The 24,973-nt window shown below is 48.5% G+C and overlaps 1 protein-coding gene across 2 annotated transcripts in view; it reads left to right on the top strand.

Moving 5' to 3' along the window:
- The window catches only part of nrp2a (neuropilin 2a), a 56,661-nt gene that overhangs the window by 25,765 nt on the left and 5,923 nt on the right, over positions 1–24,973 (top strand). For both annotated transcript variants that reach the window (XM_061066999.1, XM_061067000.1), the window contains exons 4-15: positions 151–381; positions 1,867–2,022; positions 2,586–2,755; positions 3,324–3,479; positions 9,621–9,765; positions 11,800–11,975; positions 13,442–13,621; positions 13,709–13,853; positions 19,028–19,108; positions 19,265–19,369; positions 22,099–22,364; positions 24,010–24,106. In XM_061066999.1, coding sequence (XP_060922982.1) covers positions 151–381; positions 1,867–2,022; positions 2,586–2,755; positions 3,324–3,479; positions 9,621–9,765; positions 11,800–11,975; positions 13,442–13,621; positions 13,709–13,853; positions 19,028–19,108; positions 19,265–19,369; positions 22,099–22,364; positions 24,010–24,106 — 1,908 coding nt within the window. The remainder of the gene's footprint in view (positions 1–150; positions 382–1,866; positions 2,023–2,585; positions 2,756–3,323; positions 3,480–9,620; positions 9,766–11,799; positions 11,976–13,441; positions 13,622–13,708; positions 13,854–19,027; positions 19,109–19,264; positions 19,370–22,098; positions 22,365–24,009; positions 24,107–24,973) is intronic.

The following is a 24,973-nucleotide window of genomic DNA, read 5'->3' as shown; positions in this document are numbered from 1 at the left end:
CCCTCTGCAAGTCAGATGAGATCTCCCCGGCGTGATCGATTGCTCGCGCCTGTATCCTCCCCTTTATATGACCGATTGCTTATCCCTTTCTAAATATCCTCTTTCTCCCCCCCCCTCCCTCCCTCTCTCTCTCTCTCTCTTCCGCCCCAGGGTCGGAATTCTGCTTCCGCAACTTCACCAGCCCGTCGGGCATGATCGAGTCGCCGGGCTTCCCCGACAAGTACCCGCACAACCTGGAGTGCTCCTACATGATCATCGCCCCCCCGCGCATGGACATCACCCTCACCTTCCTCACCTTCGACCTGGAGAACGACCCCCTGCTGGTGGGCGAGGGCGACTGCAAGTACGACTGGCTGGACGTGTGGGACGGCCTGCCGCAAGGTGAGGACTCACGTGCATTACAGGAAGTGGCGTTGTTAGAAACGGACTCACACTGTGCACGGACACACACACGCTCGGATAATCGATGTCTCCCGGTTGTGCGGGTAACACACATTCCCTACACAAGCATTTGCATACCAGCCTTCAATTTCCCGAGCCGCCATCGCTCTCTTTGAAGTGTTGCCGTGCGTTTCCTTTACGTTGCACAGAGGGAACGTTATTACATGCTTATTACACGAGGAGCAGCCCTTTCCCATGGACCTCTCCCCCCCCGTCCCTCCTTATCACCGAGCAGTTCCTTCCTCCCCCCGGGTGAGTGAGAGTGACGGCCACGCTCGATGATAGATATGAAGCGTGCGTCCAATGGGAGGCGCCGACAGCGGCCTATCGGGTGCGATCAGGAAGTGGCGAGGGAAAAAGATTTGAGGATAATATCAAAGGGCTTTGATGGTGACCGCCACCGGGTAGCCACTCAACAGCCACTGTGGCGCTGTTGAAAACCACATTAGCGACGGCGACTGCTTCATTTCCCACCTCGCTCGTGTTGACTTCCTCCCCCCCCCCCCCTCCCTCCTCCCTCCGCCCCCTTTTCTTTAAAATATTCAGCCGAGAACTGAGGATTTTGCTCTAATTATTCTATTTTCGGCTGCTAAAAAGGGATCCGAGTGGATTTAAAAGCTCCAATTATAGTCCTTGAATTCGGGAGAAGCTTTGATAGCTGAAAACAATTTATACCATTCAGAGCTGTGAATTAGGGGGGAAATTATTAAAGTGTAACCCAGTTCCAGGGAGCCAAGTCCTTGGGGGGGGCACCAGGGATGGGGAGACGAGACGGAAGGGTGAGGAATGTGCTGTCTGGCGAGGGAACTACTTATTGAGACTATTGTAATCCTCACTGGTTGCGTGTGTGTGTGTCTGTGTGTGTGTCTGTGTGTGTGTGTAGCTGATCCCAGTGCAGCTTGCATTAAGGCGGGGATTTCTATCCCCCTGCTGGGCGCTGGCTGAGACACACATGGCAGATGGAGGGATGGACGGGAAAGAGAGGGGAGAAAGAGAAAGAGGAATGATGGGAGGAAGAGTGACGGGGGGGGGAGGGCATGCTGCGACTCATTAGACAACACTTACTGGAGCAGTGTGTATTTGTTTTCTTTATTTTGAGCGGAAGAGGGAAACAGGTTCCTGAAGTAGCATCACATTAGAAAAGGAGTAAATACAACCACACCTTTCTGGTTTAAATCAATTGGTTTTTATTATAATATTCTATTCAAGATGACATAAAAATGAATCTATTTGAATTAAATGTTGTGTATATGTTTTCATAATTTTGAGCGGACGAGGGAAACAGGTTCCTGAATAACATCATATTAGAAAAGGAGTAAATACTGGTTTATATCTATTGGTTTTGATTATAATATCCTGTTTAGATGATGTAAAAATGAAAGCATTTGTATTAAATGTTGTGTGTTTTTGTGTGTGTGTCTGCAGTGGCGCCTCTGATTGGCCGGTACTGCGGAACAAAGATCCCTCCGGAGATCCAGTCGTCCTCCGGCCTGCTCTCCCTCTCCTTCCACACCGACATGGCCGTGGCCAAAGACGGCTTCTCGGCCCGATACAACATGACGCACAAAGAAGTCACCGACTGTGAGTGCCAGATAAGTGTGTGTGTGTGTGTGTGTGTGTCTGTGTGTGTGTGTGTGTGTTTTCTGCCTTCCGATGCTCTCTCTGTGTCGGTTTGTTTACCTGATTTCATTCCCGTCTCTGTTTTTTCTCTCTTTCAGCACTTTCTCCTCCGTCATCCCTGCTGACACTCATCTTTCTTTCTTCCTCTCTCACTCCTCTTAGCCTCTCGATCCTTTCAGCTCTTTAATGCTATTTCAATCTCAAAAGTTCGCCCTCACCTCTTCTCTCAGCTTATTCCGCTCCCTCCTCAGGGAGCGTGCGCTTTTCCTCAGACCCAGACTCTCACTATTTTTCTTTTAGAATATAAATTAACTTCACCTCAATTTACCTCGGCTCACCTGTTGGGCGGCTCTCCGTCTCCTTTCCCCCTGTTTCTCTCAGTGGATTCATCTTTTTTCTGTCTCTGTCTTCAAGCTCCACACTTAGATCTTCCTCTGAGTCGCTTTCAAAACGACTCTTTTCAACTTTTCTCCTTAAATCCACGTCCACGGTTAATCCTTCCTTCTCTCCCTCCTCTTCCTCAGCGTTCCACTGCAGCATGGCGCTCGGCCTGGAGTCGGGCAAGATCAGCGACGACCAGATCAGCGCGTCCACGACCTTCTACGACAGCCGCTGGTTGCCGCGGCAGGCCCGCCTCAACAACGAGGACAACGCCTGGACGCCGTCGGAGGACAGCAACAAGGAGTTCATCCAGGTGTGTGTGTGTGTGTGTGTGTGTGCAAGAAATGAAAGTCATTACAAAGAGAAATCTAAATCAATATCATTTTCATTTGCGGAGAGGACAACACATGTAAGGGGAATTTGTCTCGTACACACACTTAAAGGAAATGGAGGAACTGGGAACGGATGATAAGGAAGTGCTTCTGTGCTCTCAATCTTTCCTGTCTCACACACACGGGTTCACGTGCATGCATACACACACACACACACACACACACACACACACACAGGCGGCGAGGAGCAGGTGATTGATGAAGGTGCTCTTCAGGAATGCATCCGAACATTGCGCCATTGATCTTTGCCTGGAGCCTTACTCGCTTCATAGATACAACAACACGCACACACACACACACACAGACACACACAGACACACACTCAGCAGTAGCCCCCAGTTGGGGTCCGTCCCCTGCTGTCTGCGTGACAGATCCTCACAGCAGCTGCTCTGGTTCTGTTATCTCCATCAACCCCGAGCCCCATGAATCCCTATCGCCCATCTACACCCATTCTGTTGCTCTTCTAATCTCACGTTTTCTTCCTCCCAGGTCGACCTCCAGTTCCTGAAGGTTCTGACGGGCATCGCCACCCAAGGCGCCGTTTCCAAGGAGACGCAGAAGTCCTACTACGTCACCACCTTCAAGCTGGAGGTCAGCACCAACGGCGAGGACTGGATGGTGTACCGCCACGGCAAGAACCACAAGGTAGCTCCTCACCCGCGGAGGTCAAACTTCCTCTGACCCTCATCCTCATGATGTGTTCTCCAACAACACGGGTTGTGGTTGTGTTGCTTCCAAACAGCCGTATCTGGGCACGCAACATTCCTGGAAGAGCCTGAATCATGAACCCAGTCATGAGGCAGAGAGAGAGAGAGAGGGAGGGAGGAAGAGATAGAGATAGAGATAGAGAAGGCTGGGGGGGGCGGGGGAGGCTGACAAACAAGAACAATGGTGTCCTCTGTGTGGCCTTTACCCACGCTTGCAGATTCATCACCTCTCTCCCCCCCCCCCAGCGCACACACAGGCACGTAAACAAACACACACACACACCTGGGGTTGTGAAGCCACGGCAGGTGTGGAAGAGGAGGGTGAGGTTTGTGGAGGTGGAGGTGGAGAAGGAGGTGGAGAAGGAGGTGGAGGCCTGCGTGTGAGTGTGTGTACAGTGGCTGGTTGTCGCTGTTGTCATCGGGGGGGGGGCGCTACAGTAAAGCCCGTCTCTCTCCGGGGGGGATTCCAACTCTGCCCCTCGAATCTGGGTTGAGGTCATGAAAAAATAGAGAGTGGTGAGGGGATGGGGGGCTTTGGGGGGGTTAATCCACACATGCTCACCCGCAGAGACCCCCACCGACCCCTCCCCTCCTTCTGCTCCTGATTGGTTTGGGCGGGACCGGCGGGGGGGTTATTTGATGTGGAGATTATCGAGGGAAACGTGGATTTGACTTAGAAAGTCCACATCTGTGCAATTTATAAGACGCCCCCCCCACCCGCCCACCCCCCCTATTCACACACACTTTAAATAACCGATCTGATCTGTCTGTGTCTGGAGAGCCGTGTGTGTGTGTGTGTGTGTGTGTGTGTGTGTGTGTGTGTGTGTGTGTGTGTGTGTGTGTGTGTGTGTGTGTGTGTGTGTGTGTGTGTGTGTGTGTGTGTGTGTGTGTGTGTGTGTGTGTGTGTGTGTGTGTGTGTGTGTGTGTGTGTGTGTGTGTGTGTGTGCGCATATCTATAGGATGTGTGTCCGTCTGTCCCGTGTAATCCGAGTCCTCTGATCCGTCTGGAACCGCTCAGACACTTTCAGAGGCATCAACGTGCATTTGTGAAAGGGAGATTGCTGTTTTATGATTTTGAAAAGTTGAAAAATCAATTGTGTTTTTAGCCTTTTGCACCAAGAATGCTCGAGTCCGGAGGGAAAATTATCGATAAAACGTAGGAGGGTTGGTGTTAAAATTATGGATTCGACAGAAAACAAAAAGCCTAAATCCAGGAAATATTGTTTAATACTTTTACTAATGGGACATAACATTATCTACCTGAAAACATGTCATCATGATAAAGAAAATATGACTCAAGTTTCGCTTAAAATCTATGATTACATTGGATAAAACCTTCTCTCTCTCCGGTCGCTGACAGTGATGGATGCTTTGGACTTCAGAGCGAACGCTTTTCACGAATTGCACATTTCCCGAGTCCCGATTTCAGGCCTTATTTAATAATGTGGTAACTGTGGATCTCACCGGGCGCCAGGTTCTCTCCGGGTCTCCGCGGGCTCCACTGGAACCTTCCGTGACTGCTAATCCACCAGTCGTGTCGTACAAACTCCCAGTTCGCTCGTCCTAAGCCCCCCCGAAGAGCCCTTAAGTGGTTGAAGCTCAACTCTCGTCGGGGGGTCCTGTAATGACGGGGATTTGGTTTGACTAATTGTCGTTTAACAGTGAGCGTGAAGCTAATGTCGTTTCGAGAGGGTTGTCGGTGATGCACAACACGTGTGTGTTTGTGGAAGGTTGAGCCGTGAGCTTGTTTTATTAATTTTTTTATTATCAAGCTCATTGGCATTCGTCGGCGAGTGTCCTTATTCTCTGTGCTCACAAAGACAGAAGGATTTAATGGCAATAAAGTTTATTTTATTGAACGGGCGTTAAGAGAGAGAGAGAGAGAGAGGGTGCTTGAGGAAAAGGAGGCATTGTGGGAAACGGCGAAGAAAGGAAAGTGCCATGTGAGAAAAACACCAGGACCGCAGATCCCAATCACCTCAGTCACACCAGCAGACAGGCTCTGGTGTGAGTCTGTATGTGTGTGTGTGTCTGTGTGTGTGTGTGTGTGTGTGTGTGTGTGTTTTTTGACTCCCTTTCTGCAATCCGACACATTTCCAGATTGACGCCCGTGCGACTTGTTAATTCTAAATCGTACAGCTCGCATATGCACCTCATTACTTGATGAGACACTAGCACACTGAGGGATTGCACATCTCACACACACACACACACACACACACACTCAAACACACACACACGTGTGCACTCACAGAAATTAACATTAAAGACTCACTGTCTGACTGTGAGGAAAATCCCATCAGCCCCAGTGCTCAGGATTGTGAGGCTGTAAAATCTGCTCAACACACACTAACCTGGGAGAAGGAAAGTAGCCCACACAGCATTTGTGCTTGCGTCACACTGTGTCACACACCCACAGACACACACATGTTGTTTTCCACTTACTCATTCTTCATGCACACACACACATACTCACAAAAACAGCTGGAAACACTGGTACAAAGTGGAAGACTTCAACATAAGGTGGTGTAGAACAATTTCTAAGGATCACCGCTCCCAGCCTGGCATGCACACACACACGCACACGCACACGCACACACACACACACACACACACACACACACACACACACACACACACACAGAGCCAGCGGTGGAGAGCGGCCAGCTGGAACCAGTTCCTACTGTCAACATCTTCATGCCGAGAGCCGAGACGGAGAGGCGGGGGGGGGGGCAAGAGAGGACGACGTCTGGGGAGAAGATGGGGAGGAGGGAGGTAATGGCCGGAGAGAAGGAGGGAGGCCGAGGGGAATAAGTGGAGCAAGAAGCTGAGGATGAGCAGAGTAATGGACAGACAAAGAGACGAGGAACAGAGGAACCCGGCCGGGCGGTGAACGATGTTTTGCACCGAGCTTCTTCTTCTTCTTCTCCCGGTGGTGCCATCAGGCTGGAGGGTAAACACCGGCACAGGAAGGAGACGTGTGCCAAAAGAACAGAGCGGAGAGTGAAACACGGAGAACAAATCGAGCTCCAATGTTTGTATTTAAAACCACAAATCTTCTCCACTCACACACGGGACGTTTAGTGTGTTTGCAGGTGTCTTTAGACAAAGTGTTAAACAACAACACCCGCACTGCCGGCGCTGGCCGTGACCTCGTTCTCCCGCGAGGTCGTGAATAGTTAAACAAGCGCCGTGCCTGTGTCGCGCCGCTGTCCACACAAACCAGTCTGACCAGTGTGTGTGTGTGTGTGTGTGTGTGTGTGTGTGTGTGGGTCGGAGGCTTCAGACAGCGAGTGGAGGGTCGTTACATTTTAATGACTCTCCCCACCGGCGCACACACACAACATGACAACGTTAATTATTCAGTGCACCTTGCCGACAGGTCACGTGAGACGGCGGGCGCTCACAGACACACACATACATGAGCAGAGGGGGGTGGAGGGGGGGGACACGCCAGTCGCCGGGCAGATTATTGAGGACTGGAGACTGGCTGCACAGACAGACTTGTTATTGTCTCCTCACACATCTGAGAGTCCAACATGCTTCTCAACCCCGGCCGTGCCCGCCGGACATTCCCGCTGAGTCAAAAAGTAACCACGCTATCAACGAGTTAGTCAATGACCAACCATCTGCTTCCTGCGGCCATTAACCTTTGACCTCGGGAGTAATGGCGCCGGGGTCAGGAGAGCGACCTTTCAGGTAGCCTCACAATAGACGGGAGGAAGCTGAGGAGCTGAGGAGCTGACGGACAACTTCTCATTGTCTCTCCTGCCGCTTGAAGTTTGTCCTCTCCCTCCTTGTGTGTGTCTGTGTGTGTGTGTGTGTGTGTGTGTGTGTGTGTGTGTGTGTGTATGTGTCTATGTGTGTGTTGTGTGTGTGTGTGTGTGTGTGTGTGTGTGTGTGTGTGCACCATATTGCTTTAATCCGACGATGAAAACTGAAAAGAAAAGCAGCTGGCACCGTTTACTCATTTTAAAAGTTTTGCACATTGGACATCTCCAAACGTCCAACTTTTTTTCATCAAACTGTTTAAGGTTCTTGGAAAAAAAGCAATTTCCCCCCAAATTTGTGAACATTTAAACTTTTGGGTCACAGGAAGCGTGGAAAATTTATAACGTGCTTGCAATTTAGTTTAAAAAATTGAGGAAATGCGTTTTAATGAGATAAATACCCGGATTGACTGTTTCCTGTCCCAGTGATGAATGTCTTCTTTCTCCTCCTCCACCTCTCCCTCCCTCCGTGTCCCTCATTAAGTTACTGTCTCTCCGCCCGGCCTCCGTTCAACCTTTCTCTCCCCTCTGCTCATCTGTTTTCCACTATTCTTCTGAGAGCTCATCCTCCCGTCCTCGTGTTTCTCCCGTCCGCTCCTCCTCCTGCTCTTTGTCTCTCAGACTGAATATCTGCGGGTATCGGTAAAGAGAGAGGTCGGTTTGCATGTAAGCCGCGCGCTCGTCTATTGTGCGAGTGTGCGTGTGTGTGGGTGTTTGTGTAACCCCCATCAGAGCCCACATCCACCGCCCGGCCTCTTAGGTAAACACGACTGCGGCCTATCGTCAATCTAGCAGCAGATCCAGTGGAGATAGACCCTCTTATCTGTTCAAACACTCACGCTGCTTTGTATTACCAGTGTCAGCTCCACTTGATTAAATCAGGCCGGGCCCGAAATCAAATAAAACCCCTTCAGTCGGATTTCTGAAGCCTGCTGGTGATGGAATTCCTGTTTTTTTGAGAGGCGTGGACGGCGGGAGATGTTAAATTTGGGTTCGTTTTGCACCAATATCGCAGGAATCATATTTTCCAGATGCTCTATCGCTCTTAATGAAAAACAACACTATCAAAAGGAGAGGGAATCAAATTTTTAACGGCGACGGGAGGTTTGATCATCCTGCGCTTGGATTCCAGTAAAAGAGAAATCATGTAGCTCCTTTAATCTTTAATTCAGCTGCTTGTAGCCGTTGTCTTTCCATCTCTCCTCCTCTTCTCCTCTGATATCCAGCGTTCAGCGGAGGCCTCTTCCTCTCCGCCGGCCTCGTTCGACCACAGACGGAGAGAGTGAACGACACTTAACGCCCTCAGACGGTTAAAAGACGCTTCCTCTGCTTATCGGAGTGTGTGCGTCTGTGTGTGTTTTGCGGTTTCCTGTGGTTTTCCTGCGGGAAGAAAGGCATATGGGGGGTGAGGGCGGAGGTGGGGAGAGATATCAACTGTACAGTCCTGAAGAGGGGGGATTTAAGGGGGAGGTGTTGAGATGGAGGGATGTGGTAAAGAGTGGGAGAGAGGGAGAGGTGGAGAAGGAGGAGGAAGTTATTTGAGTTTTGGGAAATCCTCTTGTGTGTGTCGCTGAAAGAAAAGAGAGGACGCCTCTCGTGTGTGCGTCCTTCAGCGTCCTCCTCCAACGCCCTCCAGCGTCACGGGTCGGGTTCCTGACAGCCGCGGTTCCATCGGCCCCCCGCCCCCCCCCCCCCGCCCCTTCACCGCCGATTATTAGCCGCTGGTAGGAAGGGAGTGTTAATGTTGACGCTCCTCAGGAAGAGAACTCACATCCTGCCCACCTGGACCCGACTTCCTGCGGCGGGTTATGTTCGGCCGCGTCGGGTCACGTCTCCCGCAGATTCCTGTGACCACCGGCATGGAGGTGAAGAAGTGAAGCGCGGAGGAGAAGGAGGAGGAGGAGGAGAGAGAGAGCAGAGAACCCTCATCCATCGTCGGGCTTTCCCAGCCTCCCGGCGCCGACCCTTTGACCCCAAAACACATGGACAGCTGGGCCTGTGACATCGGATCCGTGTTTGGGTTGTCTCCGGCTTGTCCGCCCTGCCACTGTGTGTGTGTGTGTGTGTGTGTGTGTGTGTGTGTGTGTGTGTGTGTGTGTGTGTGTGTGTGTGTGTGTGTGTGTGTGTGTGTGTGTGTGTAGCCATGCGAAGCCTTGCACTGTGGGCGGGGGGGGGGTTGTAGAGCAAAACCTGTGTTTGTGTGTGAGAAAGAGAGAGAGAGATAAGACGCTGCAGGCACTCGGGCGTGCAGGTGTGTACGCTTCCATCTCCCTCTCACACTAACCCAACCCCCTCTCTTTGACCTGTAGATCTTCCACGCCAACACGGACCCGGCGGAGGTCGTGCTGAACCGCGTGCCGCAGCCGGTGCTCGCCCGCTTCGTCCGCATCCGGCCGCAGACCTGGAGGAACGGCATCGCCCTGCGCTTCGAGCTCTACGGGTGTCAGATCACAGGTGGGTGTGGCCTCAACGCTCTCATCCCACGCCACATTTATAGAAACAGGAATAAGGAACGGTTTCCTGCTGCGTCCTCGGGCTCAAGGACACGTGAGCAGAGGTGACGAGAGACGGGGAAAATCCTTTATTTGTCCACTTGGGGGATTTGGGGATTTAAACCAGCAGCAGTGTGGTCGGCGGCCTGGAGCTCCCATTGTCTTGCGAAGAGAAATGTGTTGAACGCTAAATTTAATTTGCTTTTTAAGACTTTGAACATCAGCTTCCCAAAGCCTGAAAGGAAACACACATTCTCCCTCTCCTTCTCCCACGCTCTCCCCCCCCTGCTATCTTCTAAACATGGCAACCCTCGGGCTAATTAAAAGAAACTGTGACTCTCTCATTCTTCCTTCCTTCATTCCACCAGTGTCATTCCCTCTCTCCACGCTCTCCCGCTTCTTCTTCTTCTTCTTCTTCTTCTTCTTCTTCTTCTTCTTCTTCTTCTTCTTCTCACTTTCTCCGTCTCCAACTCCCCCAGCGGCGCCTCGCTTTCCCTCTCGTGGTTTCACTTTTCCCGCGCCAGCTCCTCCACGTCTGGAAATGAGTCCCGATCAATCATTCATGCCCCTCCCACTCTTACATCAGAAACTGTGATTCGCCGACGCATCAACAGCTGCTGCGCCTTTTGCTGAACAGCGCAGGTACATGCACACATGCGCTAAATATAGCAGGTGACCTCAAAAGCAGGCCCGCCCTCTGAAATGTACACAGACAGCACACACACACACACACACACACACACACACACACACACACTCGTATACACTTCCTGTGCTTTTAATTCATTATTGAAATCTCCTGCTCTTGCGGTGACATAACAGCATGAAACTTTGATCTGCGTTCTCTTAAACCGTCAGCACAACTAACGTCTCCCCCACTGCCTTCCTCCTGCCCTCTCTCGCTTCCTCCCTCTCTCCCTCTCTTCCTCTTCCTCTTCCACCGCACTCATCCGCCTCAACCATCCCTCTCTCCCCAGCTCCCCGAATCATACCTCTCTCATCCCTTTAATCCTTCATTTCCACCTTCTCAGCAAGTTTCTCTCGACTCAAACCATCCATATCGGGACCAGTTCCATTTCTGCTTCTGCATATATATGTGGAACGCTCCCCCAGCTGCTGGACGTACAGTAAAGTGCACGGCCCAGTGAACACACAGGCTATTGTATGGAATATAAAGACACAACACAAAGAATACAGAGACACAATGCGGTGAACGACACATTAATAGACCCCATTGTGTTTGTGCGAGATGTGAAGTGAGCACTAGACTTAACATGTGCTTTCATATCAGCTAATGGCTCTAATTGCATCTGGTGTTTTGCTCCACGTCTCCTTTCCCTCCCTCACTCACCCTCTCATGTTTGCTCTTAACGCTTGGTAGTGCAAATCCTTCGGCCAAGCAACAGCTCCCAGGTGGGAACATGTGTAACGCCGTGGGTTAGGTCATCACGACCTCCAGAAGGTTGAAGGTTAAATGAACCTCTGACGACCTGTGTCTTCTACAGGCCAGGTGCTCAACCGCTCTGACGTGGAGGAATGTTCGTTGCCCCTCTCTAGGGAGAAGTTAACATATGTAGTTAGGAAGAAAAATTCTCAATTTTACAGTATCTGGGAGATTTTTATGGACTTTGTTAAGAATGGTGACATTGAAGAGGCATTGGAACTATGAAGTGACTAATCTGGTGTGAAGAATGTGTGCTGTGCTCTGTTTCATGTTAGTGACTGTATTTTATTTTACATATATATATATATATTTATTTTAAACTAAATTAGTATTTTCATTGTAATTTTTTGTTCTTGAATTTGTGTTGTAATCATATCTTAGCAATTTCTGTGACTTTTGTATTATTTATTGTCATTTTTGTTGCCCTATGTTCAGGTTGGGGAAGGTTCTTGTATGTATGTAAATTGATGTAAATGTATAAAACAATATAAAACCAATAAATATATGTTTTAAAAAAATGAACCTCTGACCCCTCTCTCCCCCTCTCTCCAGACGCTCCCTGCTCTGACCTCCAGGGGCTGCTCTCCGGCCTGCTGCCCGACGCACAGATCTCGGCGTCCTCCAGCCGGGACATGGTGTGGAACCCCGGCACCGCCCGCCTGGTGGCGAGCCGCTCCGGCTGGTTCCCGGCTCCCGCTCAGCCCCTGGCAGGAGAGCAGTGGCTGCAGGTACGTGCATTCTGGCAATAAGCTCATCAGGACTCTTTAAGTTTCCTTCCACCTATGAAGGCGTGAAGATAGATAGATAGATAGATAGATAGATAGATAGATAGATAGGTAGGTAGGTAGGTAGGTAGGTAGGTAGGTAGGTAGGTAGGTAGGTAGGTAGGTAGGTAGGTAGGTAGGTAGGTAGGTAGGTAGGTAGGTAGGTAGGTAGGTAGGTAGGTAGGTAGGTAGGTAGGTAGGTAGGTAGGTAGGTAGGTAGGTAGGTAGGTAGGTAGGTAGGTAGGTAGGTAGGTAGGTAGGTAGGTAGGTAGGTAGGTAGGTAGATAGTGAGATAGATAGATAGATAGATAGATAGATAGATAGATAGATAGTGAGATAGATAGATAGATAGATAGATAGATAGATAGATAGATAGATAGATAGATAGATAGATAGATAGATAGATAGATAGATAGATAGATAGATAGATAGATAGATATGTAGAAAGATGGACAGATAGATAGATAGATAGATAGATAGATAGATAGATAGATAGATAGATAGATAGATAGATAGATAGATAGATAGATAGATAGATAGATAGATAGATAGATAGATAGATAGATAGATAGATAGATAGATAGATAGATAGATAGATAGATAGATAGATATGTAGAAAGATGGACAGACAGATAGATAGATAGATAGATAGATAGATAGATAGATAGATAGATAGATAGATAGATAGATAGATAGATAGATAGATAGATAGATAGATAGATAGATAGATAGATAGATAGATAGATAGATAGATAGATAGATAGATAGATAGATAGATAGATAGATAGATAGATAGATAGATAGATAGAAAGATAGATAGATATGTAGAAAGATGGACAGATAGATAGATAGATAGATAGATAGATAGATAGATAGATAGATAGATAGATAGATAGATAGATAGATAGATAGATAGATAGATAGATTACTTTAATCATCCCCGAAGGGAAATTAAGTCGTCATAGCAACCGGTATATTTGAATACAATAAAATACAATACAATAGAATAAAATAAAAAATATTGAGGTAGAAAGAATAAAAAACAGAAACACAAGATAAATAGGTAGATAAGGTGCAGTGGCAAGATGATGGTAATAGTACTGATGATATGATGGTAATGTTATTGTTAGACAGTATATAAAAATAGTACAGTATATATAGGAACACAGTATCGGAGATTGCTGCAGACTCGCCCGAGTGGACCCCAGACAGAATAACACATTATAGCTAATGGTGGTAATAATGAGTAAATGTGTGATTTAGTTCATTGTTATTGTTTCTTTCACTGTGAAAATAGTTAATAAGTAACAAGGAGCATCTGTAGATTCTTGCTTCCACTTATTGCTCCGAGCTCAATCGAGACGCACAGCAGCAGTTAAACCGTAAGCATGTGTTGTGTGTTGGCACTGATCCATATCGAATCCCTCCAGGTGGACCTGGGCGTGGCCACCACGGTGCGTGGCGTGATCACCCAGGGAGCGAGGGGGGGGGACGCCGGCAGCGGGGCGACCACGGACAACCGGGCGTTCGTCCGCAAGTACAAAGTGGCGCACAGCCTGAACGCCAAGGAGTGGAACTTCATCATGGACTCCAAGACCAGTCTCCCGAAGGTGAGTGAGGCAGGATGTGGAGAGCGATGATGTTTGTGTTTTTTCATTGAGACGCCAGTTTAATAACTTGTCTTGTTGCTCGTGCAGATTTTCGAGGGCAACACGCACTACGACACCCCCGAGCTGCGTCACTTCGAGGAGACGGTGGCCCAGTTCGTCCGGCTGTATCCGGAGCGGTGGTCTCCAGCCGGGATCGGGATGCGAGTGGAGATCCTGGGCTGTGCTCTTCCAGGTGGGAGGAGGATCTGAATGGTTCTGTGATATGATAACGTGCTGCTCATAGTAATAAACTGCAGAGAGCGATGCAGACCTTGAGGAAGGTGGAACAGTGAGGCTGGCGTTCATTAGATCTGCACGACAGTCATTAGAGCGTGCCAGAGGGGAGAGAGGAGACACCCGGTGCTGGCAGAGAAATTGAAAAATGACCGTACAGTCTCAGATTCTGCAGGAGAGTGCGTGTGTTCGATTCCCTGTGAGCTGCTACAACAAGTGTTGGGGAGTGGACAGGGTTCGGTTTGCAGGAATGCGTCCCCGTGGAGAGGGAGCGCTGGATTCTGGGTCTGCTCTCCAGATGTGGAGGTCGTGCATTCAGCGACGCATGTGGACACCACACACTCACACACTCACACACTCACACACTCACACACTCACACACTCACACACTCACACACTCACACACTCGCACCAACAAACCACCAAAAGAGATTTCAACTCACACTCTCACATTCACACACACACACCACAGAAATCGGGCCTCTGTAAAAGCCCTACCCTCATTGTATCGTTGTGTGTGTGTGTGTGTTTGTGGGTTCGCATAAGCACAGATGGTGTTTTCTGCTCGGCAGTGGAAGAGAGATGAAATATTAAGAATGGAACATCATGGTTTTGACCTCAACCACATCTCTAGACACAAATAATCAGCCATTTATATATATATATACACACTGCTTATAGATGAGTTGCCACTTTGAGGCAGTAATGACTCATGTGGTCAGTTATTGTCTGATTTTGTCAAACAATAATCGAGAGTTAAAAAAAATACATGAGTGAATAGAGCTTTCTGTATATTTCTCTATCTTGTATTTATGTTAATGTCCATTTAACGCTACTTCTGTCACACTTTAAAATCGTTGTAGGAGCAGGTCGGGTTCTCCCTCAGTTCTACGGATATTAGCACGCTGTAATAAAACTACAAACAATGCTCATGTGGAACTGAAACAGTTCCCCACACACACGACTCACTTCTCTCCGTTCTGTTCTCTCGTTTCTTTTGAATCTTTCCGTTTCACAACAAAAGGAGTTATTTTTTACCCCAAATCTCATTTAGTGCAGTTTGAACATTGCAACACACTCACATTACACATGGTCTCAGTTTTTGGTTTTCCCACCCTGAGGCCCGGTGAGTGGCTCCATAAATGTTTTTGTTCTTTTCATTCGTTACCATGCCTCCTCTCCCCCCCTCCTCCTCCCCTCTTCCTCTGTTACTCATCACTTGCACCTCTTTTCCATGCTTGCTCCGTGCTGCTGGTCCCGACTCCTTCTGTTTCCCCTGATTCATTCGCAGCTGTCTCCCTCCCTCTCTCTCCCTCTCTCTCTCTCTCTCTCTCTCCCTCTCTCTCTCCCTCTCTCCCTCTCTCCCTCTCCCTCTCCCTCTCCCTCTCTCTCTCTCTCTCTCTCTCTCTCTCTCTCTCTCTCCCTCTCTCCCTCGCTCTATCTGTCCCTCTCTCTCTGCCTCTCTCTCTCTCACCCCCTCTCTCTGTCCCTCTCTGTCCCTCTCTCTCCCTCTCTCTCTCTCTTTCTCTCTTTCTCCCTCTCTCTCTCCTACCGTGACGGGTTTCTCTCGTGTGTGTGCTCCAAACATTGAAGGGCCCGGGAAAGAAAGTTTGAAACTGATATGCGGGAGAAAAAAAAAAGGAAAAGACAAATATCTTCCCCTTCTCTTTTCCAGATGGGATCGTTTTATTCATGGGAGAACTCACAGATACATACACACACCTGAAATGTGAACCTCAGCTTATACTCGTTTTTTGACGTCGTACAACAATGGCCGCCCCGATGGAGTAAAGCAAGGTTAAGATTATTTGCTGGTATATCAGTAAAAAAAAAAAGTTCATACCATTATATAGTAAAACTTGAAGTTTATATATCAATTCCCTGTTGGTTATGTGTTCAAGGGCGCTGCACCGCTGCTGTTAGAACATTGTCAGGGTCAGACATGTTTTTGTGCGTTCGCTCTGCTTCAAACGTCGTGGGACGAAATCGGAATAATCCCGACTTCCGTGTTTGTCCCGAGCTGTTTTCTGTTCCTACATGTCACGTCTTCGTTGCATCTCATTTCTTGCAGCGTGTGAACAAGGCGCGATCCGAGTGTTTAACCCGACAGAATCTCAAACAGTGGCCACTTGTCTTTCCCATCACGTTCTTCTGTGGTGTACGTGCCATTCATCAGCGTGAGTGTGTGTGTGTGTGTGTGTGTGTGTGTGTGTGTGTGTGTGTGTGTGTGTGTGTGATGGTCGGACTGCCAAGTACAGATTTACAGAAAGGCTTTCTACATAATTGAAGATTTTTTTTCCCCCTCTTCTCTGACATAATGCTGAGTCAGATTCTTCGGGAGTGAGCGATATCTCCTATGCAGAGAGAGGGAGGGGCCGGTCGCACAACAAGCAAACATTTACCCATGCGTGTGTGTGTGTGTTTGTGTAACTTCCCGAGCATGCACAGCTGCAACTTTGTGTGTGTTTCTGTGTGCTCATCTCCATTACCTCTGCCAGCGGCTCCCACGAGTCCGCCTCTAAACGCCGGAGTCTCATCCCGTGCATGGCGATGAGTTGCATCATCACCTGCAGCAGCACACACGTTATGTAAGGACACAACCCGCCGCAGAGGGACTTTTCCTGCATAACAAACACACACATGCACTCAGGCCTGCCCGTGCACACGTCAAGGACGGGGGGGCGAGGTGGGCAGGTCGCATATGTTCGCGCACCCCCCCCCACACTTCTGTCACACGCTGGAAAGGTCAGCACATTTACACTGTGACAAGGCTTGACCTTTGGAAAAGCATGGAGTGCTCGGCAGCCGGGCGGAATCTTAATGGGCCGACTCGCTTGTGCGTTTTGTGTGTTTGTGTGTGTGTGTGTGTTTTTAGTTGTATGCACACCGGGCTCCAAGGTAACGTGCAGGCGGCGTGTTGGTTTATATTTTTTACCGTCCGGTCCCGAGACTTGACTGGAAAGGTTAGACTGGAATTAAAAAGGCAAACAAGAGAGAGACAGAATAAAGAGGACGAGAGGTGGTGTTGCATTTAAATCTCATAAAAGGAAGGAAGAGGGGCCGCTTCCCTCGCTTTACCTTTCTGGGGGGCCGCCAGCGATAAGGGTCTCATTAGAAAGTTAATGACCGGCATAAAGGACGTGACATTACCGCTGGGTTAATGTCAGAAGCCGCCGCCCGCTGTGGCCGACCCTTTCATGTTTGCCATTTCTCCAGCTGGGGCGCCCTCGTGGTCGTTTCCCCGGGAACTTCCCTGTAAGCGGATCAATTGTGCATCACGCCGCGTTTGTTGACCTTAGCGCCGCTTGTGGCCTTTGAACGACAAAGGTAGCGATGCAAGAAAGAGGGACATGAACAGGAGGAGGCTGGAGTACGTGAGATCCACAGACTTGTTTGATCGGCTAGAGAGAGGAATAGGAAATACGATACGGATCCACATGCTCATGTCAGCGGCCATTAACGTCAAATCACTGCAAATGTGTTCGTCTGTGTGTAGCGAAATGTGACAAAAACAAGTCCCTATGTAAACACATGTTGTTAATGACTATGAGCGATGATTATACAGGCAGAAATTGGGGGAAGATCCGACTCCACCGTTAATTCACGATGACAAATGTGCATCTCTGCCTCAGACGTGACCCAAACTCCCACAAGGCACCGGGGTCGACCCATCTGCTCCTAATAACGCCGCGCTTTCTCCCACTTCACATTCCGGCTGCGGCCTGCTCGACATGTGTGCGTCTGCGGGCACATGTGATTGTGTTTTAATGGGTAAACCGATGGCTTGTTGATGCCGTTGCGTGTTGTTTATCTTTGTTTATGACGAATGTGCTTTTGAATGGATGTTAAGGGGGCAAGGAGAGAATCGTACAGTTCGCTCCGCGTTTGTTCTCTCGAGCTTGCATGAGTTATGGAGTGAGACACACACACACACACACACACACACACACATAGGATGGAATGGACGGGAGATGGAGTGCATGTGGTGTGTATCCTCCCTGACAGCAGTGAGTGGTCCCAGAGTGTGATCATCCCGCGCAAGGTCGAGGGGAGTTTGTTCGACTCGTCCATCCATCAGCCTCAGCGCCAGGCTCTCTGCATGTGTGTGTGTGTGTATGTGTGTGTGTGTGTGTGTCTGCATATTTGAGGCGGTGCTGGACGGACACTGACGCCCGCCTCGAGCACCCAGACTGTGACGGGGGGGCCCTCTTGGCTGCTCCAGGGGCTATCTGTGTCTGCCTCCGCCTGTCTCTGACGCCCTGGGTGGGACGGCCCGGGTGGAGACAAGTCAACGAGAGATGTGTTTAATCCCAGACGCTGACCTCACACTCTCACACTTTAATTCACTCTTAATAGGACACATAGACGTTCTGTTTATTGGCTTTAACAAATCTGGTTTATCGGAACAGAAACTCTCTGATTTCCTGTTTAAAACGTGAACCTGAGCTGTTTTGGCGTGAGAGATTAGTTGCAGGGGGGGGGGAAGCGTGGGAAACGGTGGACTTTGCCATTTTTATGAGGGGTTATAAGGCGAAGAAATAGTGCACCGTCATGCTTTGCACAAAAACATTTCTAGTGGATCCAACGGCTTTCAAAAATAATCATAATCAAGTTTGCTTTGCTTTTGAAATCACGAAAAAATCAGAGTTGAGAGTTATTACAAGCACGTAAATACCTCCAGGAGCGTATCAAGGGACTTTAGGGGCCCAGGCCAAAGAGTCCACCCCCCCCCCCCCCCCCCCCCTAATAAACATATAGGCTTCAAACCACAAAACTTTTGGCAGAAAGTTAGTAGAATGGGGCTCGGTCGGGGGTTTCTGACTGTGGTCTCGTTGAAGTCTATTCTACATGAAGTAAGGGTTGCTGAGGCGAATGTGTTACCCTGCTGGTGAGGGACTGCAACTGCACATTCACCCCCCCTTGTAGCAACGCCTCTGCATTGCTTCTTTCTGCCTTTGTTCCTCATCATTTCCTCTCCTTGTCCACGCTTCCTCATCCTTCCCTTATGTACGACACGCTGGGGAAATAATAGCGATGTGAATAACCTCTTAAACAAACGTGAGGTGATGAATGCTTCCTCTCTGCTCGAGGATTGTTTCTGACCTGCGATGTGTTGTGTGTGTGTTTCCCCAGAACCCACCACGCCGGCCGAGACGGTCACGCCAACTCTGCCCCCCGACACCGAGACCACCACCGTCCCCATCACCACGACGGGTGAGAGTGTTTTACATGAAAGCAGGAGAATGATGAGCTCTATTAGGAGGCTGTGAGAGGAAAGATGAAAGCCTCTGTGTGAATCCCTCTTTATCTGAAAGGGCTGTGATCTCTCATGTGCACTTACGCTGCCTTTTCTTCCTCCTTCCTCGACAGCGGCCTCCTCTTCTTCATCTGACAGCGTGTGTGACTTTGACCACGGCCTGTGTGGGTGGACACACGACCCCAACGCCCCTCTCTTCTGGTCCCTGCACAGCCACGGTGAGTCTCCGCCTCCGTCCGGTTCTGCATCTTATTTCCCATCGGAGCTGACAGACGGGAACCTGCAGGAGCTGAACGCAGCCTCTTAAATGTTGTTTCGGTTTCTGGAGAAGCGTTTATGTATGCGTCTGCACGCCGGGATTTCATTTGGCTGCGGAAAATTGCACGGCCACAAACGCATCAGGTTTATTTGATCAACTTCACCGGGTCTAGACTCGCCTCTGTTTCCTATAATTAAATGGAGTTGTTCTGCTTGTTCCCAGCCTCTGTTTTTTTCCCAATTTGATTAAAATAATTCCTTAAATTGAAACCGGTCTAATTCAGCCGCAGCGTCGTCGTGCCCGAGCGAGTGAAAGTGAGAATCGGAGAGAAAGGCCCACCCCCCCCCTCACATGTGACACAGGCCTCCGCAGGAAGAGGTTAAGACCCAGTAGCTCCAATTAAGTTCGGAGCATGAGATTCCAAAGAGGAGCCGTCCCTTTACTACCCCTCCATTACCCCGGGCACCTCCCAGCTGGGGCCGTGTAGACTTCCATCCACTTAGACACTCCTTGAAAAAGATTATTCATTTCCCCTTATACGTACCCGAGGATCAAAAGTGCAGCTTTTGGCCTGTTATTAAAAGCTACAGAAGACATTTCCCGCTGGGTTGAGGGAGGATTTTTTTTCATTCAGCGCTATTTATAATGTTTCATAGGAAGGGTACAGGGATGCTTTAAAATTCATTGGTTTTGAGCACTGCTTCTGAAAGATTCAGCGATTCTCCAGCTGGTTTGAATCGAACAAGAGGTTCAGCTTGCTCCCCTTTTTTCTCGTCGGATGTGTGATGTCACCTGGGTTGTGTTCAGACTGATCTCAAAGGGAGACGGTTTCCTGAAGCGTGACCTATTTGGGTCATAACCGTCTTTGACAGGAGAGGGGTGGGGGGGGGGGCTTCAAAGCCACGCGTCTTTCATCACGGCCGGATTGGAAAGGGTTCCGTAGATTAGTCAGTTTGTGGCTTTCATGTGTGGAGTATCATTTCCCAGCCGTTTTTGAAAAACGCCACGCCGGCCTTTGATTTTTTTTCCCACTGATGTCAAAGGTCGGAAATCTTAGCCGACGCGGGATCATTATTTCGCCGCCGTCGACTCGCCGTTTAATCCTCGGTGGGATTCCTTCTCCTCACGTGACCCAGAGACTCCTCACCTCAAAGACCCGAGCTGGAAGAAGCTGCTGTGTCTTCTCCGGCTTAATAAAACTAAACTGCTAACCAGGCTTCATGCGTTGAGTCCTTGTTTGCGTCTCTCTGCAGGACGCCGCTGTGAAGTGGATTAATAACGCTCTGTTGTGTTCTGTGTGCGCCGAGGCTGTCTCGATTATGAGCTGTCTGGCAAACAAGAGGCACAACAATGGGGGGGCTCGCAGCGAGGCGCCGGGCTCCGACACGAGGCGGAGACAGCGGAAGGAGGCTTCGCTGCACGGTGTCGCCACGTTGTGTTTTCACCAACGCTCGCACGCCGGCGTGGAAAAGGGCCGAGGGACTCGCTGTCACAGGCGGCGTCTGAAGTGTCACACACAGGCAGAGGGGAGCTGTCACGGCCGAGGAAGATTTGTCCCTCCAGATACGGCTTGTCGGAACGGCTGGAAGGGCCGCGCACACACACACACACACACACACAAACACACACATACAGACACACACACACACGGAGTGAAAGGTTATCAGCTCAGTTTCTCAAAAACACGCACCCTCACTGGATGCTACTGTTTCAGGTGAGAGGAAGAGGAGACAACATTTGTGGTTTTTACTGGGAAACAAAAAAGACACACACACACACAGACATACACAAACACACACATACAGACACACACATACACACACACACACATCTCCATGATAAAGCAGGTGATTTAATCTGCAGATTGTTGATACTGGACATTTTCCCACAGGGCCCACTTAAGAAATTCTTCACCAGACGCCTCATCGAGTTCCTCTCTCTCACACACACACACAGACACACACACACACACAGACACACACATGCATACTGTACAGCCGGCTCACCGATCTCACTCCCTCACAATGGAGTTCATGTCGGCATCCAATTTGCAAACTAAACATCCTCTGGTGTAAACAAATGGAGTGCTTTGCATTTTGTTGGACTTTTTCTTCCGCTGTTGAAGTCATTTACCTGGAAGGGAATGAAGAGGAATCGGCCCCGGGGGTCTCGGCCGGAGGGTCTCGGCCTGACTTCTGGTTGCGTTTCACACACAGATGACTCGTTCTCCCTGGGCCGGACCCTATTCTTCTGCGTGTTTATGTTTGTCATATCCCCATTGTGTTCCGCTCGACTATTGTGCGATGGCGTTCCTGTGAGCAACTGGTGATTAGTCAAGAAAACAGATTTGGACGTGCAGGCATGTGCTCACGTCTGGTTGTGTGTGTGTGTCATGATTGTCGATGAGGGTTGTGTGTCATCGCAGCAGCCTCCAGTCACAGTAGAGTCTACACAACCTCGGTTTTATCGCCTCCAGGGCTGAAATGAAAACCCATTAAATCAAACTCTTTCAGCAAATTCAAGGTTAAAACAAAACTCGGCTCATTTCTGTCAAAGTGCTAAAAATACTAAAACCACACAATTGCACATTTTAAGAACCTCCGATGCCTTTTGTGTTTTTACTCCGATCTCCTGCTCTTCCTTGAGTATTGACCTCTCACCTGTCTCGCCCCCCCCTCCCTTCTCCAGAGCTCAACAGCTATCTCTACATGGACGCCAGCCTGAAGACGGAGCAGCAGCGCGCCCGCCTGGTGAGCCCGGTGGTGGCGGCGGAGACCGGGCCCCTGTGCCTCCTCTTCTCCTACCAGCTGTGGGGGGAGGCCCAGGCCCACCTGAAGGTTCTCCTGAGGGACGCCCACAGCGAGGAGACGCTGCTCTGGACGCTGACGGACGACCAGGGCTCCCTGTGGAAGGAGGGACGCACCATCCTGCCTCGCTCCCCCAAAGACTTCCAGGTAATACACCCTCGTTTTTTAGATAAATAGATAGATAGATAGATAGATAGATAGATAGATAGATAGATAGATAGATAGATAGATAGATAGATAGATAGATAGATAGATAGATAGATAGATAGATAGATAGATAGATAGATAGATAGATAGATAGATAGATAGATAGATAGATAGATAGATAGATAGATAGATAGATAGATAGATAGATAGATAGATAGATAGATAGATAGATAGATAGATAGATAGATAGATAGATAGATAGATAGATAGATAGATAGATAGATAGATAGATAGATAGATAGATAGATAGATAGATAGATAGATAGATAGATAGATAGATAGATAGATAGATAGATAGATAGATAGATAGATAGATAGATAGATAGATAGATAGATAGATAGATAGATGACTTTATTCATCCCCGAAGGGAAATTAAGTCGTCATAGCAGCCGGTATATTTGAATACAATAAAATACAATAAAATAGAATAAAATAAAAAAATATTGAGGTAGAAAGAATAAAAACAGAAACACAAGATAAATAGGTAGATAAGGTGCAGTGGCAAGATGATGGTAATAGTACTGATGATATGATGGTAATGTTATTGTTAGACAATATATAAAAATAGTACAGTATATATAGTATATAATATAACATAATATATATTTATATATGATAGTAATTATACCAATATAATAGCAGTATATAGTAATAATGGCAGCAACAGTATATATAAGAATAATAGTAAATATAATAATAATAATAATAATAATAACATGTACACATGTATAAATAGGTGTATATAGACTTATATATACAAAGAATATACAAAGAGTATGATATAATATGATATGATATATAGTAGAGGTATAAATATAAGTATTTGACTATACAATAGATAATATGATATACTATGAGTGTAAGAATATGAAGACAGAGTGTGCAAAAGACAATATTATATCAATATGGTTTATATTAACACATATCACATATGATGTGAAGTAATTGTATATGGAGCGGAGTGTTGTACAGGTATGTTTAGTGCAGTTCTGTGATGGTGGCTCTGACAGAGGGAGATGAGTTGTACGGTCTTATTGCGGTTGGGAGGAACGATTTCCTGTATCGTTCCTTAGAGCAGGGGGGTAAGAACTTGAATACAAGTTTTACCGTCTCCCCAGAAACTGAAATGTGCCTTTAATGTCTTTGTCAGAGAAGTTTAGAATGAGATATATCCTTCCGAGTGCACAAGGCATTAGTTCTCCCTCTCTTACTTTCACCTTAAGACCGGGGTTTGTCTTCGTCGTGTCCCTGTTGGCTGCGTGATTGTTTGGGGATCGCTGTGCATTTGTCAGAGACATCACAAGCAGTTAAGTTCTCATAAAGAAGTCAGAGAGGAAGAAGAAGAAGGGAACGGGAGGAGGAGTGGGAGTATCGCTGAGTGCAACTTTGAAATCACAGTTTGCCGTATTAACTTTTTATCCTCTTTCTCCTCCTCCTGCTGCCTGTCCCCATTCTCAATTTGCCTCCACCCCTCCGCTTCCCCCCCTGCCTTCATCCTGTCTTCCTCTTCCTCCTCTTCTTTTCAATCTTTCTCTCCTCCTCTTCCTCTTCCTCCTCCTCTTCCTCCCTTGTGTGTTGCGGTAGGTTGTGATGGAGGGTTTCTTCGTGCACGGCACCAGAGGACACATCTGGATAGACAACATCCACATAAGCTCCAGCACCCCCCTGAAAGAGTGTACACGTAAGTTGCACACACAAACACACACACACAGACACACACGCACACACACACACATAAACACACACACACACACACACACACACACACACACACACACACACACACACACATACATAAACTCTTTGACTGACAGCCAAAATCGTCGCCATCCTGGAGAATATTGAAAGATAAACAAACACGCACAAACACATTCATATACACACACTTACACACACACACACACACGCCCATTTGACCCCCCCAGCTCCGTCTGATCCTCTGTCAACACCATCGCCTCATCATCTCGCCCTCCATCAATCTGCCATTCCCTCCATTTCCATTCCGCCTCCTCCACTCTCAGCCTTAAGGTCCTTGAACAGTGACACACATGCAGTGATAAACACCCGCCCACACACACACACACACACACACACACACACACACACACACACACAGACACACACACACACACACACCACCCAGTTCCACGCCCTCCCATCCCAGTTACAGAGAACCCAGCGAACGCAGAGATGAAAGCAGGGAGGAGTGGGAGGGACGGCGTTTACTCCTTCTCACAAAAAAACAAAAAATGAAAAGAAAAGGAGAATAGGAAAACTAGGCCATAAACGCCCTGTGGGCCCCGGCGATGCTAATCTATGTTTTATTAGATTTCTCTTCTTCTCTTCCTCTCCTCTCCTCCCTGTATCGCTCTCTTTCCGCCGTCGTATTTGTAAACAGAGCTTTTCCCAGTCCGTCAAAGGGAATTATTAGAGAGGCTGTTTCCCGAGCAAGTTTTTTTCTGGGCGCCTGGTGTCGAGCCGAGCGCCGGCTTTGGAGAGGGTCTTAACCAGATCAGAGACCGAGCCGGGGGTTCAGAGCCAAAAACCT

This window comes from Limanda limanda, chromosome 23 (assembly GCF_963576545.1).
Source record: "Limanda limanda chromosome 23, fLimLim1.1, whole genome shotgun sequence".
Classification (NCBI taxonomy): Eukaryota; Metazoa; Chordata; class Actinopteri; order Pleuronectiformes; family Pleuronectidae; genus Limanda; species Limanda limanda.
Note: the sequence above shows the minus strand (reverse complement) of the source record. Positions and strands in the feature narration are given on the sequence as shown.